A 21,224-nucleotide genomic window follows, 5' to 3' on the forward strand; every position below is an offset into this window, starting at 1 on the left:
TAGACATTTTAGAACATACCTAATATCAATAAATCCGGAATAAATTTACCTAACTATTATTATTTTTTTCTAGGAAAAAATGTCATTCTATTTATCACACGGTAACAGAAGATATTCAATAAAGCTCCATAGTTAGTTATGTATACCTAGCATGAGTTGGTAACCCGAATGAGTCATCTGCGGGTTCGTTCAAATATTACGTAACGCTGAAGGGGAAGGGAGGGGTCTAACGCTGTGTTATGCTTCATACAAAATTTCAAAATTTTCCATACAAAAGTTGTTACGTGGGTGAGGGTGGGTCTAAAATGGTCAAATTTTGCGTTACGTAATATTTGAATGGACCGTTCGTAAAATTTCTTCGTAAGACTCCAATATTCAATATTCCATTCAGCAAGGTGTTCTATTTCTATAGCTATCGAATCCAATAAGAATGAAACAGGCTTACTTTTGAAATAACGAAACTGAAACCCCCTAAAACACTTATACGGCGAGTGATAAAGTTAGGCTTGAAAAGTCGATAAATTTAAATTTGATCCATGATAAACCGCGAATGCTTCCGTCGTCTAACCACATACAAAACCTAAAATCAATGGCAAAAAACCCTCGATGGCCGTCATTAGTTCGTGGCCTTCAACCTCTTCTTCTGTTCTGTTGGCTCACACATCGTCGTTTGCGTTTTCTTTCGCGTCTCAATGCAGTAGCAGCAGCAGTGCTTCTACAATGCAGGACAGGCAGAATGACGACGTAGTTTGCAGCCACAGCCAAACGCCGCCACTTAACATATAGACGTGTATGAATGTATGCGTTCATAGTTTGTAAATGTACTCGACTCCATTCAAAGAGCTTGACGCCCAGTACAAGTGTGCAATGCACAATGGTTTCAGAGACGTTTCCAGCTGGACAAAAAGTTACCGCACCAACTTTAACTTAATCCTAGCTTTATGGTGTCTCCTAGAAAGTGTCTCCATATTTTTAGACATAACCATAAGAAAATTAAAATATGTATGATTTCTTCGACAAGGAATTGTTTACAAATTACGTATCACTATTATAATATCATTTTGCATATAAAAACTGTTACGTCGGAGAGGAAAGAGGTCCCAATTTGTCAAATTCTGCGTTACGTAATAGGGGAGCTCTTGTATCATCGGCTGTTTTGTTCTCTTCGTCATGGGAGGTTTGACAATCTTGCCCTACCAAGCTGAGTTATTTGACTACGCGTCAGACAATTTGGTCGACAAAACCTGCCGATAATCCCAAAATCACCCTATGACAAGTTGATTTAAATTTAGCATTTTTGTTTTCAACTTCGTAGAACATTTTATTGCTCTGTCAGAAAAACTTGTTGATAACGTGATCTTGAGAACTATTTGGGTCCACCTAATTTTACATTATTATAATTACATTTAAAAAGCCCAAAAATTGAATAAATTTTTCCCGGAAACACAATATAACTAAAACTCATACTTTAGGCGCATCAATTTCTGTCCATCTAGATACGTCTCTGTGACCATTGTGCAATGGCCAGCGTTCGATGCAAAACAATTATAATCAATTGGCTTCTTTAGCGGTGTTGAGATGATTCCATATTCTGAATCTGCTTGCAAAACTGAGCCGAAATCCAAATTTTCATGAATTTTGGTGCCCGGGAACCTATTTAAAAATCAATTTGAAGTTTGTATGGGAGCAATTTGTCGAATCACCCCTCGTCGCATTTTGTACTGGGTGGAGCTGTCAAACAGTTACCCAGCTGTCAAAAGGTGATTTCAAAAAATTTCTTTGAAATTAATTTTAAGTATCAAAATAAAGCTCTAAAAATCTGAAAAAAATCATAGTGGCTCAGAAAAAGGTGCTCTTTCGTATAACATCAAAAAATCGATACCTTTTTCTTAATTTAAAAACCCAATTGCGATGGTTCTAATAGGAAAATGGAAGTTCGAAGGACACGGAAACACTAACAAATTGTAAAAGCTGATTCTTTTTGGATTCCTTATGTTTCCTTAAATCTACTCTTTATTCAGTTTTTTTTTTTGTTTATTAAAATGTGTTTTATAACGAAGTATTCTTCTGCTTTTTGCTGTTAGCTTGATCTTCAATTTAACTCTTTGTTATGTACAAGTCACAGAGTGTTCGCAGATGACTTTTGCAAATTGATTTTCCCATTTCCAACTGGCCGGCGAGAGATTTCGTCCAAGCTGACCGGCGCCCAAGCTCCAAGAGGGATGAAGTTCTCGTCTGCTGCCGCTGCTGCTCAAATGGCACGCGAGAAATGGGATGCCTTTTGAGGAAATGCTACCTGCTGACCAATCCTGAATGCTGTTCACAGACTGACTTGTGGTGTGTGAAGATGTGCACTTTTTTTTACGACGAGCAGAACTTTTCAGCTCTGAACCAGCACGCACAAAGAAAAAACACATCCTTATCATTTTGTTACGACGTTGTGGGGATGGGAGCGACTAATATTTGTTGAAAACGGAGCGAAGAGGCGCGCAGTAGGGGCTAGGCGAGACTGGGGTAGGATGAGGGGGCGACAATTTATGAAACTGGAATCTCCTGCACCTTCTGGGTAATATTTTCCACCTCTTGCTTGGAGGCTTCCTCAAAGTTCTCGGTCAACTCCGGCACATCGTCATCATCCTCAGCCACCGTTGCACTGGCCAACTTCTTCAACTGGTTAAGTCCTTCCGGTCCCAACTGGGTAATGATGCTCGGAAGCATGTCCGTGATCTGCTTCGATTCACTGTGGCCAGTGATGGCGAATGTGTTGGTGGCCAGAGAAGCCTGTGTCTTCGGATTGTTGAAATGGATGACCGTTCCGTCATTTTTGATCATGTTAACCTCCTCGATTCCGGGGATGGTGTTCACACCGAGCTTCTTCAACGACAGCTGCAGCTTTTTGTCATCCACAGCGGAATTTGTGTGCACAATCTTCTTCTTGCGACGGGGCATGCCCTTGCCGCCAATACGGACCTCGGCCTGCAGTTTCTTTAGCTTTTCCGCGTTCATGGTCGCTGGGAGATGATTTTCACTACAATTGGACCGAGAAAAGACCTTTTATTAGCACAATTTTTACACTTTTACCACCGACCAAATGGAAACGCACATGTGAAAATTCTGACAAATTTCGATCAAAGAGAGCGAAGTCGGCCAGAGTGCGCTGCAAGCTCTCTAACCTTTAGACGAGATGACCAATTAGACTAGTGTGAAGCGATCGGCGATGCTCCTCGGTGGCCAATTTCAGTCTTGAAGATGTTCTACACACTGAGGTAAGGTTATCCAAATGATGGTAAGCTCACATTAAATCTCCAAATTTGATCTCTGGGGTTCAAGGCATTAAATTTTTATGAGATGTTTCAAATCAGCTGTTTTTTGAGTGTTTACCAGTTTTGAAGTCCAACCGGTGGGCAGGGTTGCCACACATACAGAATAATCTTATTATTATTTTTACGGCTATTTTCCGATACAGAATCTGTATTATACAGAATTACAGATGTTTTGAAAACTTAGAAATTATGCAGATTTATACAGATTTTTGAGCCAAAGTCAAAATTTTGTAATTCCGTGTATACTTTTATATCTGAGTGTACCCAATAATATTCATTAAGATGTATATATCTTTTCCATGTAATTTGGCATTAAATCTGGAGCTCGATTTGAATAGGTCGTATGTGCTTTTGTCGATATAAAATTCGATCAGTTTATTTTAGTCATTGTAGCAATATGGCAGATATTTTGCAAACTTTTAATGATGAAACAGAAAGCCTGTTTTGTGAGGATTCTTCTGTATGTATAAACTTTGCTCAATTTCAACGGTATAATAAGCGAATCCAACTGATCGAATTTTTAATCGACAAAAGCACATACGACCTATTCAAATCGAGCTCCAGAAATGTTAATTAAATTTTGCGTAAATTATTTTAAGTGTGTTACACCGATCTGACAGCACACGCTAAGGTCAGTTTACCCAAATATGAGTAAAGTCTACTCATAATCGGCGAAAAGTGCACAACCTCATTTTATGAGTAAAGCCACATTACCCATATTTGGGTATGATGCGTCAGAGAATAATATCCACTTATCCGCGAGCGGTAATGGCGGCGGCGGGATCAAATTACCGATTCGGATTTTGACGTTTCTTGGGGATCGCAATCGGTTGGCGCCACTAAACGGTGGGTGAAGGGGTGAGGAGGAGAATGAAATTGTTTTGACTTTCCCCCATGAAACGTCAAAATCTGAACCGGTTGGATATGCCCGCCGCCGCCATTACCGCTCGCGGATAAGTGGATAGGTGAATTTTACTCACATATGCGTTTTTCAATTTAGGTAAATGTTACACACATTTGAGTAAATGTTCTGTATTTAATTTTCAGAAAGAACTATTTATATTTAATGAAAAATATGAAAAATCGATATCATTAAATTTTATTAATTTCAACAAAAATAGGAAGTAATAAAAATGCATTATACACTGCTGATAGGGTGAATGATTGTAGTATTCCCTGTATCATGAAGATGATAGCCCGAAAGGGTTTTTAAGCACGTTTTATCATATTTTTCTATTAGGGTATTTACATATCCACTTATCCGCGAGCGGTAATGGCGGCGGCGGGCACAATTAACCGATTCGAATTTTGACGTTTCTTGGGGATCGCCATCGGTTGGCGCCACTAAGCGGTGGGAGAAGGGGTGAGGAGGAGAATGAAACTGTTTTGACTTTCCCCCAAGAAACGTCAAAATCTGAACCGGTTGAATATGCCCGCCGCCGCCATTACCGCTCGCGGATAAGTGGATTGTATAAAAAGTGTCTTCATGCGGCGTCTTCGCTGTATTTTGATCATCTCGGCGAGGATCTGGGGGGGGGAGTTATGCTGTTCCCTTCAGTTTATTTGGCAATGCAAGAAATTGCTTATTTGTGGCCGAAAGAGCTGAAACGTTGGCTATTATCCTTCACTGCACTGTTATCACCCGGCAGTAATCATACTGGGTAATCGCCTTCCAGAGAGAGCAGAGAGGATACTTTAGGCAGGGTGTTGCGTCGGAGAACACTAGGAGCACAGAACAGATGCGTATCTTCGAACAAATTTGAAGTTTCGAGGTGGAAGTCGTGAAATTGTCACTTGGAGCACTAGATTGGAATGAATTTCCATGGGAAAATAAAAAATCATCAAAGCGTGCTTCGTCGTCTCCCTATGCTCACTGTAGGAAAAAGCTTGACTTCCACCACCAGGTTCGCTAGTGTTGAGCCACAGACAAACAGACGTAACACCTTGAATGATTTTCATGGAAATCCATCGCCCAGTTCACACTACCACCACCTGGTGGAAAAGTTGCACGAATCACTGTGTTGTGCAATATCGTCAACAGAAGGCGCTAGTGTGAAACGTCAAACGCATAGAAAAACGATGCGCGCGCCTATGGTTGTGAAAGCCACAACTATGAAAATTTAAAATGATCGTTAAAAGCGTGGTCGATTGAAATTTCGCAAGTGTTACGTCTGTTTGTCTGTGGTTGAGCTATCAAACGAGCAGTGCTTTTCGTGACGAAGATTCACCCCCGTGCTAGGAGGCAACAGATCGACTGAAATATTATTACGATTAGTGACGCCAATAATACCGTGTTGCATTAAATAACTCACCAATATTCCAGACTTTGGAGGATTTCCGGGGAACTGGTGAACTTTCACAATGTGTTTCCTGCAGATTTTAAAGCAAGCTCCAAGGCAAGTTCACCGCCTACAGCAAGCGATCTAGGTGAGAGTTCCGCTGTCTTGAAGATAGTGCCATTGGCAAAAAAGCTTGGTTGTCCGGTTCTACGCGTTTTGAGCAGTTCCAATGTATCGTCAGTTGTCTATTTATTTATAATGCTCCGGTTGATCCCATGGAATTCTACGGTATTGGTATCCGAAGCCAATGATGTCTCGCTGCACGGCCATCTTGTTAGGTTTGGTAGCATGAACACCGGGTATAGCTCCGCTTACAGAATGTTTCTGCTCTGGAGACCATCATTTAGGTATAATATGTGTCCATTAATAGAATAAAATAAATAAATCCAAAACGACTGGTTTTGTATTGCCAGTCGTTTGAATTTCCCTAGACTGAGAAAGCCAGTTCGAAAACATAAATCAAATTCCAGTCGAAATTCACGAATAAATAAATCCTTTAGCACAGACAAACAGACGTATCACTTGGAACAAATTGCGATAAAAATCATCGTCACGAAAACATAATCGCCCAATGCTAACCAGGCTGTGTTACGCAAACCACTCAGTAGGTGGCGGTAGCGAGCAAACGTCAAACAGGAGCAAAAACTATGTGAGCGCCGTGACCGAGCGATTTGCGAACTACATAATATTTGAACTAACCGTTAAAAAGGGTAACGATGAGAAGTGGGTAGAGTGAGACGTCTGTTTGTCTGTGCCTTTAGTATTCAAAGAAGTTGTTTAACTTACCCGATATCTTTTATTTTCCAGAGAGCATTTCTTTTTACTATCTCCAAGAGCAAACAAAAAATTAAATTAAAAACTTCGTCGCTTTTTGATGCTTGATGTTTTCCTCGATGTTTTCGTCAATGTTTTCAAATTTTCATCCAAATATGGGTAAAGTGCCTTACCCATATTTGAGTTAAGCGACTTTACTTATAAGAGCACCTTTAACGGTGCGCTTCTATACCCCGTTTGGCAGCCCTCCACCATTGCAGCAAACTTTACCGGTCGCTGCTGGATGCGCTCGCAAAATAGTAGCGCTATGGGTGGGTGACCAAATATAGTAGCGGGACAGTTGCGCTGCTAAAAATGCTATGGGAATATGACAGCCCTCCCGATACGAATGAGGGTGACTAATTCGATTGCTACCGGTGTGGAAAAGGGTGGTTAAGTCAAAATGGAAGCGCTGCGCGGGTTGCTCGAATAGTAGCCGCCGTTAATGTTGCTCTAATATGAGTAAACTTTGCCGATTTTTCTTGGTATATTTTACCCATGCATGCAAAACCCAAATATGCGTAAATTAACTACCTATTTATGGATAAACTGACCTTAGCGTGTAGAGCACCATTGTTAGGGTGGTATTACACTCTTTGCCCAGACGCCAAATATTTGACCACTTTTGACAGATAAATTTTGGCAGGTTGTTTGGCTCTGTTTGTCCCTATTCGTTTTTCGAGAGTGACAAATATTTTTGTTTGTCAGGTACACCTTGGTCAAAATTTAACTGTCAAAAGTGGTCAAATATTTGGCATTGGTCAAAGAGTGTCATACTAGCTTTAACAATCTGCGAATTTGACTCCAAAACAATCGCGACCATGGCACCGCTGTTTTTACTGAGCTCTCAGCTGTTGGATTCTCGGCGATTCATTTTAAATTAAGTCTAGATTGAGTTTAAATAAGGGCGAAAGTAACATGAGAGAGTTCTCTTCATCAACTCTCTCTTCTTCAAATTAAAGTGACAAGATGCAAGTATGGTTGCACTTTTTGGCCATAAATCGCTAGGTTGCGATGCAATCTAGCGTCTAAGTGTAAAAAAGTTCGATTGAATTTGGATCTTGTCACTTTAATTTGCAGAAGAGAGAGTCGATGAAGAGAACTCTCTCGTGTTACTTTCGCCCTTATTTAAACTCAATCTACACGGAGAAATCAAACTACCTAATTTTTGGGTCGATTTTACTCAAAGCTGAGTATATCGAATAAACTAGTTACCCAAAATTAGGTTGTTTTCCCTCATCCCCCCACCGATGTTGTCAAAAACAAACAGAGATGCGTCTACCCAATGGGGGTCCTTGAGCCCAATAAGCCAATTTTGAGTAAATGTAGGTATACTCAAATTTGGGTTGAATGAGGGGGGGTCTTGGGTTGAATTTACCTACTCTTAAGTATATTCTTTTGCTGGAGGTAAAGGCAATTTACCTAGTGTGAGTTTAATCGATTTACTCAAAATTGGCTTATTGGGCGGAACTATGGGATTGCGTCAAAAGAACTCGATTTTGGGTAGTTTGGCGGTTCCGCGATAGAAGTGTTTTAATCTGGGTTTATAGTTAAATTTGAGTTTTTTAAACTCATTCGCTGGGAACATATTTTTGTGTGTAGCGCCGTTGTTTTTATTTTAGACGAGCCTCGGTGGCAGACTTCGCACCGAAAATATCAATTGACCTGCACCGACATCATTTGATGGGTCCGATGAAATTCGCGTTCGTCAACTGACAATCTGCAAAGTTATTGTTCTCTCTCTTTTCAGCAGCAGCCCGATCGAGTGTGTGCGTGTTTTGAAGATTCGACGTCGGATCGAAAAAAATATTATTTTCGTGCTGATATTTTGTAATTTTCTGGAAATACGATTAATTTCACGGTTGAATAGTGAACATAATACAGAGTGAAAGATCATCAATCAGCTCGAATCTACCATATATTGAAGAAAGCCACGATCAAACACGGTGAGTAAGAAAATAGGCATATCTGTACCAGGAAAATTTTCTTCTAGACCTTTCAATCTCGGTGGCTTTGAAGAAATTGACGACGTCATTGTTATCGTAAAATGCTGTGAAATTAACGAGAATGTTAACAATCGGATGATATATTTAATGTTTCCCAGAGAGACGCAACATGGATGCGGAGAAATCGAGTAGCAGCTCGTTTGAAGATCTTTCCAATATCAATGAACAGGAGCGGGCCGAAATGAATTCCTCCACGGGCCAGCAGGAAACGGCTTCGAAAGACAAAAATGAGGAATACTTGGACATCTTAGGCAACGGGACACTTCTGAAAAAGGTACTCAAAGAAGGTCAAGGCGAACGCCCCGAGAGCAAAGACATTGCCGTTATCAACTACACTGGCCGGCTCGATGATGGAACCATCGTGGAAGAAGAGCGAGACTGTGTGGTTCAAATCGACGATGTAGAAGTGGTGCAAGGGCTGGATATGGCTCTGAAGCTGATGAACGTTGGTGAACAGGCGGAAGTTATTGTAGCCGCAAGATTCGCATACGGAGAACTGGGCCTGAAGGATGAGGATCACCCGGAAAGAACCGTGCCCCCGAACGAGAAAATTACCTACACAGTCGAACTGGTGTCGACCAAGGAGGAAACTGACCTGGAGAGTAAATCCTATGCTGCGCGAAAGGAGATTGGCAACAAGAAACGCCTGAGGGGCAACTTTTGGATGAAACGGCAGGAGTATAATCTGGCAATCCAGAGCTACCGAAGAGCTCTGGAATACCTGGATGAGAGCGAAGGTGGTATCACAAATCCGACGGAAAGTGGCCAGTTGGAGGTATGTCTGATTTTTGTGGTCTGACCAAATTTTCCGATAATAATATGGCAGAAGCATTTGAATCATCACACTCAACAATAATTTCTCTTGTGTACAAACAGCCAACGAACGCAGAGCTACAAGAGCTGCTGGAAGATCGCATGAAGGTTTACAACAACCTGGCTCTAGCTCAGTTGAAGATTGCTGCGTACGATGCTGCCCTGAAGTCGGTGGAACACGTCCTGCAGTGTCAGCCGAACAATGCGAAAGCCCTTTTCAGGAAAGGAAAGGTAGTTTAATTGCAATCTTTTCAAAATTGGCAAATAATATCTAAAATATCTCATTCGCAGATCCTTGATGCTAAAGGTGATACCAAAGGCGCTATATCGTTCCTACAAAAGGCTGCAACAATTGACGAAGACGATAAGCTGATCCAGTCTGTAAGTATCCATAAGCAAACACGGTAACTAAGAAAATGATTTCAACGTGTAAGTTTGCGCTCAATCAGTCGATTAGACTTTCTATAGTAATATTTGCTCATTTCTTTCCCCAGGAACTTTCCAAGCTGGTTTTGAAATCGAAACGTGAGGCGCGCAACGAGAAAGACCTGTACCAGAAGATGCTGGGGCACGCTCAGAAGCTGGAACAGAAATCCAAATCCGCACCGGCCACTCAAAATCGCGAAACTTCCAAGGTAAAGAAAAGTTCTTCCTAGTCTATTAGTTTGGTCTGTGTGTTGTTGCTAGGTATCTAGTGTGGGATGTCCCAGGTGTCGCAAAGACAAATTCTCCATGAAACGAGTTCTAAGGTTAGAATGATTCGTAACTAGAGGTTAAATAATTGTGTTCTTCTTTTCTTTCTCTTTTCCTCTATTGCCTTACGTGTCAACAATGCATATCGTTGGTTTCGGGGTCTCTCTTTGCGCACGTGTCCCGTGGGATATGACCTAGCTCTGCTCTTTCTTTCAGTTCAAGCTGTGGGGCTACCTCATGGGATCGATTCTAATTGGCGTCGCTGGTGTGGCCATCTATCGTTACAACAATAGGTACTTTTAGAAAATACCAGGACCATCGGAACCGTGACGTCGAAATTTCAAAACTAGGGACATAGCAATTGCATTCAATAGCGGAACGTAGGGAAGGTATTTTTTTAGTGAAATCTTTTCGTCGGTAACAGTGAAATGGAATTCATCACATTTACATGTACTTCGTCACCAATATGGATAGGTTAACCTTTCAGATAGGCAATCAATTGCTGCATGCCCATCGCTACAAGCACTGCTGAAGAATCATCTATCAAAAATGACTAACAGGCTATCAAACAGAGAAAAGACAGTTCCAAAGGAGAGAATATGATGATCCTAAGGTGTAGCATTTTAACATTTCTTATGTTTTTGGAACTATCTATGTAAGTAAACCTGCGAAAACTGAAGCGACCTGCCGCGTACATTTTTTTTACTGCGAAAGGAATCGAACAAAATCATTGCAAACATCCTATAGAAAGCCTTTTTTATGTCAGTATAGTAGCCGATTTATTGGCTTGGGGTCGTTATATGTCATTCCACAGTGCAGGTGTAGTACGTAATGTAACGTAAACGTAAGCGTGTGATGCATGTAGAGATTTTCCAGTTTTTTTTTACGAAACAATAAAAACAGCTGTATAATAAATATTCTCCAGCACCTATGAACTGATTGTAAACAGGTAGTGCCTTTTTTATATCACAGCAATTTTAAAACTTATTGCATTTATTAATAAATGTATCGCGTTAGTGACTCCTCTATACACAGTTATGGATCACACACGGTTACGGATCAATTCGATGTTTACGGTCCTATGTTGCAGCTTAGCATGGCATGCCGCGGCATAGTATAGTGTTTATGCTATGAAGACTATGCTATGTTATGTCATGCTGTGCAGTGAGGTGACATTTGACCGTAAACATCGAATTGATCCGTAACCGTGTGTGATCCATAACTGTGTATCCACGGTATATTATTCCCAATTAAGCCTTTATACGAATTGTCCGCGTGGTCTTGTAGTACCCCTACTAGGTAAGAACCAGTTATTGCCATACATTTTAAATGCTAGACATGACCCCATGGATAGCATTTGCATATGTAAAAGCTTTGCTGATGTGACTTTCCTATTGGGCAATTCTTTCATCTCATGTTTGTCTTCAAAACCTTGTCAAGCTTAGAAAATTGAAGTTAATAAACAATACATTACAAGCTTCGAATTCCCATAGAATGAGATCATTCATTCGCACTACAACACCATAGGAGATAATATCACATTGGCGGATTACAAAACAAATGCGAATAATCACCCTTTTCCCCCTATCCACAACCCGGGGACGCGCCCTGTTGGATTTCGAAAGCCTCGGAAAATATTACAAACCTTCAATGGCATTCCCATACACTAACCCACATTGCCCATTCAGGGGTCTGACTAGGCCTACTACCCTCCCTCAGTTTGTAATATTCTCACCAACTTGGAATTATATTTCCCCGGCACATAAATGACTTCGACAAATGTTCGATTTACTACGCAGCACTATGATCAGTATAACTATATCAGATGACTTGAAGATCTGATTTTTACAGAATTGTTTGCCATTGATTACATTCAGCTATTCCAATCATTACTTCAAAGCACATCGGCTATATGCCTGATTTCAAAGCTTCCTGGAAGATATGATCCAAGCCCAGTGTGTTAAATCAAACAAGGAATATTAGTATTAAAGCGAAGATACAACGAAGCTATGCCCCGAACCTCGAGAGCACAAACCCCAAGAACCAAATGAGAGGCAGCGCCGACAAGTCGATCGACTGGCCACCACCAGTGAATAACCAATCGAGCAAACCCCCCAGCACAAATTGTCACCATGCCATAGCTTCACCTTTTTATTTTATTTTATTTTATTTTATTGATGCACAAGGGGGTCATAGGGCCAAGTCTCCAATGCAAGTCCGAGAACTCGCATTGTCCATAATACACCTTTGAATTTGGGAGTAGGCATAGCAACCTCTTTAGCTCTGCGGCTTTTAAGTTTTGCGTGACCTTAAGGATTGGGAAAGGTGGGAAATCGATGTGGTGTATTAAGCTGTAAGAGAATGTGTTGTTCGTTAAATGGTCAACGTAATTTACCTTTGGGTCGCTTGTTTGGGGTAAGCGTTTTGAACATACTGGTTTTGCTGGGTTGCTCTTTCCTATTTTCGTTCGATCGTGTTGTTTTTTGTGGTAGGTAGTTGTGATTAAATGTTGGTTATGTTCTTGGAATGCTGCTTCTTCCTCATCGCCATCTCCATTGAAATACGATAACCCTATGTCATTTGCTGTCTGCGGTTTCTAGCAAATCGTCTTCGTAGTCCAACTTCACCATCTCCTCACATAACATAAGTGGAACTCTAGCACAAAAAGTTGATGCCTTTTCGATTTCGTACACTGGTATACAGGGCATCGAAATGTCAAATGCGTTATAACATTATTGCTATGGTATTTTTCAACATGTATACCATTTTTCATTGCTGTGAAGTAAAACAAGGACCTCATAGATCTAGACTGGCAGCACTTGGAGATCTAAAATAGGATATAAATTGTGATGAAACTTTAAAAACTAAAGTGAAAAATACGTTTTCTAGTTTCAAATACATAGGGACATCGATATGTGAAACGAGGATGTGTTATTTCGAAGATTTCAATAAAATTATGACAAAATGAATAAGTGGATTTCAAGCAGCTTGTTTTACGCATATCTCAGATGCCAATCTTCGTTCCTGTATTCTCTGCCAAAACTGGAATACTGGTTGGATCAGATGCTTTTTGCTAACCGAAATAAATGACAGTTCGATGCCTTTTGTAAAAGATATAACAGTTTCGCGTGCTGGAAAAGGATATAACTTTTTCCTTCGCTCAGTCCATGAAGTTCCACTTATGTTATGTGATCTCCTGCTACAATCGCTTCGTCGCTTTCTTAAATTCGGCTCTGTCATTACCAATGTCCTTCCAATTCCAACGGACACCCGTCCATATCCACCTCTTGTCTACCGCTGGATTTCCACGTGAAATAAGGTCTTTCAACTTTTTTCCCGGGATTTTATAGATTAGTGCTTTATGCATGCTTCCTTTCCTGACACTTCGGAGCACGTCTTAGACATGGCTGAGTAGAAACAACAATGCTCATCTCCAGCGATATTTTTTTACCAGCATCGCACCACCGTCGTACTGCATTACTTCCATTTTTCACTGCTATCCCTGCTTACTGCTATCACTCATGATACTCAGATACATGAAAATATAAAAGAAATATTAGTAGCGCTTTTGGTGATACTTTCACGACGGCCATTCAGAATGGTTCAACGGATGCAGATGCGAAGATCATCCCTGCTGACTAGCAGCGTTCATCAAACTCAGTTGAAGATGAAACTTAAAATATACGAACACGAAGAGCAACAAATAGACGAACGCGAATATTCTAAAAAAAGAATGATCTTCCATCCGATCTTCAAGTGATCCTCACAAGCAACATCTTTCGTTCAGGCACTTTTGAATGTCCGTATGCAACTTGTTCTCACAAGAAATCTGCCTCGACCAAGTTGGCAGAACGCGCCCATACCCCTTTCTGAACCGAAGGGCAGGGATCACCATGCCATAGCTTCACCTTAAAACCAAAATCTAGACTACAGAGCACAATACTTCCCAAGTAGTCACGCAGCTCGGGCCGCAAATCACGTACAACACGACACAAATAAGACAAACACTACCCCGCCCGTACAGTCGAAACCGACCTAGGGTCAGCCCTAACAATCCATATAGCAATGCTTGTAAATATATATACCCCACACAATCCAACAGTATGGTCACACACAGGGCTTGCGACCTGTAGCCATGATTCATGATGGCTAGCGGTGGTAAGAATCTATGTAAGTTTCTTGAAGGACAGGCGTGTTAGAAACCCAATCTGGTCGCCACAATGACCGACTCTTCGTAAACAAACCCAGCGCACCTAATCTTCTCATTTTAAGCTTATTACAGATGAGCAAGAACTAAAATACCTAACTGCACTGTTGTTAGAAGCTTGCTTCTTGAGATTTTTGCGCCCGAATCGAGAATTTTAAAATAAAAATTCGAAACCTTATTGAATTGTGATATCCAACTACTTCACTAATCCACATATACTGTTATAAAGTGCATTTGTATTATATAGGTATAAAGTACATTATATAATAGTAGTCGCCTTGGTAGTTGCATACTAATAAAATTAATGAAGGCAGTGAGTACGGTTATTTTAAACAATGAGGATTTATGTGTGAAAGTAGCAGCAAACAAACTCCGATGGAATAACAAGTCTTTGTGATTGAACGTATAAATATCAAGAGAATTAATCATCCTTCTTAATTTGAATGTCAGACTGAGCCTTCCATTCTTCGTTCAGATGCACCTTGCAACCCAAATCTCGCAGAGCCGATTTAACGTCGTGAGCAATAGTTGGATGATCAGTCAGCGCTTGATTCAGCACATCCTCTGCTCCATGACTTATGAATGTGTCGCACTGGTCACGCGATCGTGAAACCATGTTCCTAATCGACCAGGCGCCGTTCCGCTGAACAACTTTGCTGGTGGGATGAATCTTCATCGTTTGAACTATGGTTTCGGGAATACCCGTCTCGAACAGAGCTTTGCTATTATCCTTTTCTCGCAGAGCTAAGGTTGCCACGCATACCAAAGCGTGCCGAGCGAAAGGCTCGTTATCTTTGTGCCGATTGAGAGCCGATTCAAGCAGTGGAGCTGCGCCGTTCTGAATAATGTGTGACTTTACAGAATCATTACCAGCAAGAGCTTTCAATAGTTTGCATGACTCTCTAAGGATTTTAATGGAATCGGGAAACTCTACCATAGCATCCATGATGAACTTGAGACCGCCGGCATCTTCGACCACTTGGCAAAATTCATTGCGCACGGTCAACGAAGCGACCGTTAGTAACAAATCACACACCAGATCTTGATCCGATTTGAATTCTGGAATAAAAAAAAACTGAACTTTGATCGGTCAATGCTAATTCTAGGAGTACAAACTGAATAGCAATTTGGTGATATCTGTTAGGGTTTCAACAGCCAGCGTTCTAGCATGTTCGTGAGCTTTTCCAAACTCTACGCGAATATCGTCATCCAGAATAAGATACCGGAACAGTGCGCAAACATTTTTCACTACTTCCGACTCATCATGCCCGACAAGTGTCTTCAGATGCTTCAATGTCGGACTATCCTCCATGATCATTTGACGGTTCATTTCATGAAGGATACATGCCTTCTGCAACCACCGCAATAGATCACAAACGATCGTTTTATCGGTCTCATTTTTCAATAACCTGCAGTAAAAGTTACAAAAACCATAAGATTTTAAACATTACGAAATAGTCTTGGGTACCTTGAAACAACTTCCAATGATTTGAAGCTGAAAATGTCAGGCTGCTTATTTATGATAGAATTAGCTGCTGCAACTAGTTTCGAGATGACTTCCTTGTTGAGCTCCTTTTCCTTATCCAGGACTTCGACAATCATCTCATAGGCACCCAGTTTTGCTGCCAGTACACGATGCGGAACACTCTAAAAATGGATTAGAATTATGCACATATGAATATGTTTTTTTTTTGTTTATTCTTTTATATGGCAGTGGCAACTCTTTTGCCACCTACATTTGACTACATACTGGTGATTAAAAACAACTCTGAGTTGATTGGTTTATGTGACTCGACCCTCCGAGCCTTTCAGTACGCTTTACGAGAAAAGCCAAATTTATTCATCGAGCATTTGTAATTCTTACCAATTTACATTCCGTCGCTAGCGTGCCCAACCGTTTGCAGACATCTTCCTGGTTTTCGCCAGCCAAATTGGCTTGGTTGCTCTTCAACCACTCCACCGCTTCGTTCAATAGCGGAACACCACTGTCCGCGTTCAAGTTCAAGTCTTTGATAATGTTGGCCAGATTTATGCCCTGAGCCTCGAACTGTTTGACCGTTTCCTCGCGAGATTCCTCCACGGACATCGAAAACTCAACAATGTTTTCCTTGACCACATCGTCAAAAGTTTCCTGGGTGATTACCTTGGCCATGTTTGGGACACAGGTTGGTGAAGATGAAGACGGAAAACCTGAAACGATGCGCCGCAAGTTTTTTTTTTTATTGCGTGGGTGACCCGTGGATGTGACTCATCAGAGTACTGTTAGTATCTGAAAAGCAAATGCAGCAGCAACGACAGATTCATGTATAACGATACTTACCTTGCAGACACTGTAATAAGTGAAAATAATACGAGATTACTATCAAAATCCAATACAATGTAACGTAATTTTCTTAGAAAGATTCCTTGGCCTGACAAAAGGTTTATCCACCGGGTTTACGTGTAACTAATAAATACAAATACAAAAATACAAAAAGATAATGCAATCGGTACAAAGCTTAAAATTTTCTTCACGATTTCCTGTCCGGACTGTCTGTGTGGACACGAAAGGTTCACTGCGTTCACTGCACTGCGATGGCCAGATTCCGATACCGTTCCAAATGAAAGAAAACAGTGAGAGGAGAAAACGAGAAAGTTTTTTTCTCAATTTCCTTTTCATGTTTATTTCGCTTTTGGTTTGCGAGAAAAGCACTTGTGTTAAGTCAGGCACTAAAAAAACCAGGCACTAAAATTTTTTCCTACCTTAGCGACATCTACGTTCGGATCCAAGAAGAAATTCGCCAGGCACTAAAAACCAAGCACTAAAATATGTGTGAAATATTTCATTTTTTTTGTGCCTCGGGTGGTTAATCGAAAATTATGTTACGAAAACGGCAATTGTGAAGTTAAGCACTAAAATTGAGGTGGCAAAAAGTGGTAAATTTGAGCCTTTATTTCTTCACATCCTCAAAGTCAAAATGATAGCGCTGTGCGGGCTGCTCAAGTCGCTGAAGTAGTCGCCATTACCATTGCATTTTCTTTTTCTTGGCGTAACATCCCAACTGGGGCAAAACCTGCTCCTCAGCTTAGTCACTTTGTTCTATGTCTAGGTGCAGTTATTAACTGAGAGGTGCTTTGGTAACGTCCATTTGTTACATGTGTGGCAAGTACGAAGATCATCTACACTGTTACACACTACGCGGTGGATTTGCCATTTTTTCGGCTATCTCTGTCACTCCACAAGCGGCTTCATTTAAAAACACCCATTTATGGCTAGTTTCCACTTCGTACGTACTGTGCAAAAAGATAGGACAAGTAATGGTCAAGTAATGATTCCGCTTCAAAATTACTTGAGCGGTTCGCAGATGGCAAGTAAGGATAAAAATGTAACACTCATAACGCCTCCCGTGCGAATCAAATGAAGCTGTCACTTTTCCTTGCGGAAAAATTGTCCGCGCTATTATTCCGTAAGGAAAAGTAACGTTTCTCTCCATACTGGATCAGTTGTCAAAATTACTTGCGGAAAAAGAGGGAATTTTACTTGAGCGCTCTACTTGGCAACACGAAACTTAGCTTTATGAGATTGGCCAGCCGAACCTGAAAATGTGTAAGTTTAGATAGAGCCTCTTGTAGAGTGACAGAAATAGCAATGAAAAACTGTATGAAGCAAATCTGCCATGAGGATATTTCCATTTTGAAGATATTTTGAATCATCCGACAGTCGAACCCGTCAATTTTCAGCATGGCTTTGCAAAATACTTGCGCGTTTAAGCTGAGTTTCGTGTTGCCAAGTAGAGCGCTCAAGTAAAATTCCCTCTTTTTCCGCAAGTAATTTTGACAACTGATCCAGTATGGGGAGAAACGTTACTTTTCCTTACGGAATAATAGCTAGCGCTAGCGCGGACAATTTTTCCGCAAGGAAAAGTCACAGCTCCTTGATTCGCACGGGAGGCGTTATGAGTGTTACACTTTTATCCTTACTTAAAAAAAAACACGGACACGTTTAGTACTTCCAGTGAGCTGTTCGCTCTTTGAAGGCACGACACTAGACAACGGACTAGCATTCAACGCCCAGTGGCACAGCCGAAAACTTTTCCTGACAGCTCTGCGGCGGGAATCGAACCCGTGCTCCTTAGTACTAAATGCTTGGTGACACTAGCCACACGACCACGAAGCCACAAACCGCTGCGAACCGCTCAAGTAATTTTGAAGCAGAATCATTACTTGACCATTACTTGTCCTATCTTTTTGCACAGTACGTACGAAGTGGAAACTAGCCATTACCACAGAAACCGTAGGGATTCGACGAATAAAATATTCTTTAACAAATTAACAGATTCAGCAAACCATTCCTTCAAGGAAGTTCACCATAGAAAATATTTGACAAATAAAATATTTTTTTTTAACGAAATAACAGTTTCATCAAACCATCCCTAGTTGATAGAAGTCACTCTGAGCTATCATCCGACGGGTAGCATGGATACTGAATCGTAAAAAATATGCACTTTGAGGAGTTTTTGTATTTTAGTGGTTCAAAGGAATTTCACTATAGAAAATATTTGACGAATAAAATAAATTTTTAACGAAATAACAGTTTCACCAAACCGTCCCTAGTTGAAAGAAGACACACTGAGCTATCATCCGACGGGTAGCATGGATACTGAATCGTAAAAAATATGCACTTTGAGGAATTTTTGTATTTTGGGAGTTTCAAGGAATTTCACTATAGAAAATATTTGACGAATAAAATAAATTTTTAACGAAATAACAGTTTCACCAAACCATCCCTAGTCGAAAGAAGACACACTGAGCTATCATCCGACGGGTAGCATGGATACTGAATCGTAAAAAATATGCACTTTGAGGAGTTTTTGTATTTTAGTGGTTCAAAGGAATTTCACTATAGAAAATATTTGACGAATAAAATAAATTTTTAACGAAATAACAGTTTCACCAAACCATCCCTAGTCGAAAGAAGACACACTGAGCTATCATCCGACGGGTAGCATGGATACTGAATCGTAAAAAATATGCACTTTGAGGAATTTTTGTATTTTGGGAGTTTCAAGGAATTTCACTATAGAAAATATTTGACGAATAAAATAAATTTTTAACGAAATAACAGTTTCACCAAACTGTCGCTAGTTAAAAGAAGACACTCTGAGCTATCATCCGACGGGTAGCATGGATACTGAATCGTAAAAAATATGCACTTTCAGGAATTTTTGCATTTTGGGAATATCAAGAAATTTCACTATAGAAAATATTTGACGAATAAAATAAATTTTTAACGAAATAACAGTTTCACCAAACCGTCCCTAGTCGAAAGAAGACACACTGAGCTATCATCCGACGGGTAGCATGGATACTGAATCGTAAAAAATATGCACTTTGAGGAGTTATTGTATTTTAGTGGTTCAAAGGAATTTCACTATAGAAAATATTTGACGAATAAAATAAATTTTTAACGAAATAACAGTTTCATCAAACCGTCCCTAGTCGAAAGAAGACACTCTGAGCTATCATCCGACGGGTAGCATGGATACTGAATCGTAAAAAATATGCACTTTCAGGAATTTTTGCATTTTGGGAATATCAAGAAATTTCACTATAGAAAATATTTGACGAATAAAATAAATTTTTAACGAAATAACAGTTTCACCAAACCGTCCCTACTTGAAAGAAGACACACTGAGCTATCATCCGACGGGTAGCATGGATACTGAATCGTAAAAAATATGCACTTTGAGGAATTTTTGTATTTTGGGAGTTTCAAGGAATTTCACTATAGAAAATATTTGACGAATAAAATAAATTTTTAACGAAATAACAGTTTCACCAAACCGTCCCTAGTTGAAAGAAGACACACTGAGCTATCATCCGACGAGTAGCATGTAACCGGTTGGTTCCAATCTTTAGGTTTTTGTTTTGTATGAGTGTTTGTATTTGTGAAAATTCACGTTTTTAATATATAAATAACAGTAGACCCACCCTAGCGAGAGAAACCGTACCACTGTCAACAAGACAATGTTGCTAAAGGGAGATTGAGAGCTCGCATAAAAAGGTGCCAATATGGCAGATGCTAAAAGGGAATCGTAAATGGGAAAGATTATGAGTGCTCATGGGCGCAGCCATCTTCAAAAAGTTGAAGATTGGTCAGAAAATAACCAGGCGTCCGTGTGTTAAGACCAGTAGTGAAAGTGCGGTAGGAAGTGCTTTTTGAACCCCCCCCCCCCTTGTAGGGAATTGCCACCGCCTCCGTTCAGGTAATTAGGTCTGGTATTCGCCTGATGACCACCCTGACGGAATCCTTGAATTTCCTTTTCTATAGGACCTCATATCCGTTTATATAAAACGGTCACACACGGCGCACAGTGATGCGGCTCCATACAAAAGGTGGCGAAAAGTCTTAACATGAATTACATACCTTCAAACTTTCTTATTTATTAGAATTAGTTACCAAGAAGACATTTTGACATCCCATGAGTCACATTGGCCTTTTTTAGGCCTATTCCGAAATCCTGGGTCCCCCGGGGAATAGGACAATTTTTGAATGTTTTTAGAACTCATCTTGCGACACGCCATTTTTCATGATTTTGAAAAATAGGTCCAGTAGTAGCCATTTCCGGACTTTTGGGCGAGATTGGCCACTTTCAGGACCGTTCCGGAATCCTAATTCCCTTGGGGAAGAGGATAATTTTCGGATATTTTTGAAACCCATCTTGCAACACATTATTTTTCATGATTTTGAAAATTAGGTCCAGTAGAAATCATTTCCGGACATTTGGGTCAGATTTGCCACATTTAGGACCGTTGCGGAATCCTGGTTCCCTCGGGGAAGAGGACATTTTTTGGATGTTTTCAAACCCCATCTTGCGACACACAATTCTTCATGAATTTTAAAAATATGTAGTCATTTCAGCACATTTTCTAGATGGCCATCTAGAAAACAAGACTCTACTCAAAAGTCAAACGAATGAACATGTGCAAGTATACGGAACCGTCTAAGATTATTTTAAATCACGGCTTTATAAAACAATTGTTAATATGA

General features: G+C 40.4%; 3 protein-coding genes across 4 annotated transcripts; 1 reads left to right on the plus strand and 2 right to left on the minus strand.

Moving 5' to 3' along the window:
* Positions 1-1,975: 1,975 nt before the first annotated feature.
* LOC109415873 (transcription factor BTF3 homolog 4) lies at positions 1,976-3,220 on the minus strand. The gene is made up of 2 exons (XM_019689820.4): positions 3,104-3,220; positions 1,976-3,028 (listed from the first exon to the last, which is right to left on the minus strand). The coding sequence occupies exon 2, from the start codon at positions 3,004-3,006 to the stop codon at positions 2,536-2,538; it is 471 nt and encodes a 156-aa protein (XP_019545365.1). The 5' UTR covers positions 3,007-3,028; positions 3,104-3,220; the 3' UTR covers positions 1,976-2,535.
* A 4,992-nt stretch (positions 3,221-8,212) lies between these two features.
* Positions 8,213-10,922, plus strand: LOC109622626 (peptidyl-prolyl cis-trans isomerase FKBP8). 2 transcript variants are annotated; one of them, XM_062852899.1, is made up of 6 exons: positions 8,213-8,421; positions 8,580-9,256; positions 9,358-9,525; positions 9,586-9,675; positions 9,789-9,929; positions 10,186-10,922. In XM_062852899.1, exons 2-6 carry the CDS (start codon positions 8,591-8,593, stop codon positions 10,288-10,290), a joined length of 1,170 nt encoding a protein of 389 aa, XP_062708883.1. In that variant the 5' UTR covers positions 8,213-8,421; positions 8,580-8,590; the 3' UTR covers positions 10,291-10,922. The 2 variants fall into 2 exon arrangements, with proteins under 2 accessions (XP_062708883.1, XP_029722438.2); XM_029866578.2 differs by having other exon boundaries at positions 10,204-10,922.
* Positions 10,923-14,410: 3,488 nt separating this feature from the next.
* LOC109415871 (armadillo repeat-containing protein 6 homolog) lies at positions 14,411-16,772 on the minus strand. The gene is made up of 6 exons (XM_062848918.1): positions 16,665-16,772; positions 16,515-16,557; positions 16,059-16,384; positions 15,663-15,841; positions 15,311-15,603; positions 14,411-15,253 (listed from the first exon to the last, which is right to left on the minus strand). The coding sequence occupies exons 3-6, from the start codon at positions 16,344-16,346 to the stop codon at positions 14,616-14,618; spliced, it is 1,398 nt and encodes a 465-aa protein (XP_062704902.1). The 5' UTR covers positions 16,347-16,384; positions 16,515-16,557; positions 16,665-16,772; the 3' UTR covers positions 14,411-14,615.
* Positions 16,773-21,224: the final 4,452 nt, after the last annotated feature.

Source organism: Aedes albopictus, chromosome 2 (genome assembly GCF_035046485.1).
Source record: "Aedes albopictus strain Foshan chromosome 2, AalbF5, whole genome shotgun sequence".
Lineage (NCBI taxonomy): Eukaryota > Metazoa > Arthropoda > Insecta > Diptera > Culicidae > Aedes > Aedes albopictus.

What these genes read in the sequence shown, in the direction of transcription:
- LOC109622626 (XM_062852899.1), top strand. Translation starts at nt 8,591, where the DNA reads ATGGATGCGGAGAAATCGAGTAGCAGCTCGTTTGAAGATCTTTCCAAT. An exon ending in CCCTTTTCAGGAAAGGAAAG is followed by an intron (nt 9,526 to 9,585) that starts GTAGTTTAATTG and finishes TCTCATTCGCAG; the next exon opens with ATCCTTGATGCTAAAGGTGA. An exon ending in AAAATCGCGAAACTTCCAAG is followed by an intron (nt 9,930 to 10,185) that starts GTAAAGAAAAGT and finishes GATATGACCTAG; the next exon opens with CTCTGCTCTTTCTTTCAGTT.
- LOC109415873 (XM_019689820.4), bottom strand. Translation starts at nt 3,006, where the DNA reads ATGAACGCGGAAAAGCTAAAGAAACTGCAGGCCGAGGTCCGTATTGGC.
- LOC109415871 (XM_062848918.1), bottom strand. Translation starts at nt 16,346, where the DNA reads ATGGCCAAGGTAATCACCCAGGAAACTTTTGACGATGTGGTCAAGGAA. An exon ending in TAGCGACGGAATGTAAATTG is followed by an intron (nt 15,842 to 16,058) that starts GTAAGAATTACA and finishes ATCCATTTTTAG; the next exon opens with AGTGTTCCGCATCGTGTACT. An exon ending in TCATTGGAAGTTGTTTCAAG is followed by an intron (nt 15,604 to 15,662) that starts GTACCCAAGACT and finishes CTTTTACTGCAG; the next exon opens with GTTATTGAAAAATGAGACCG.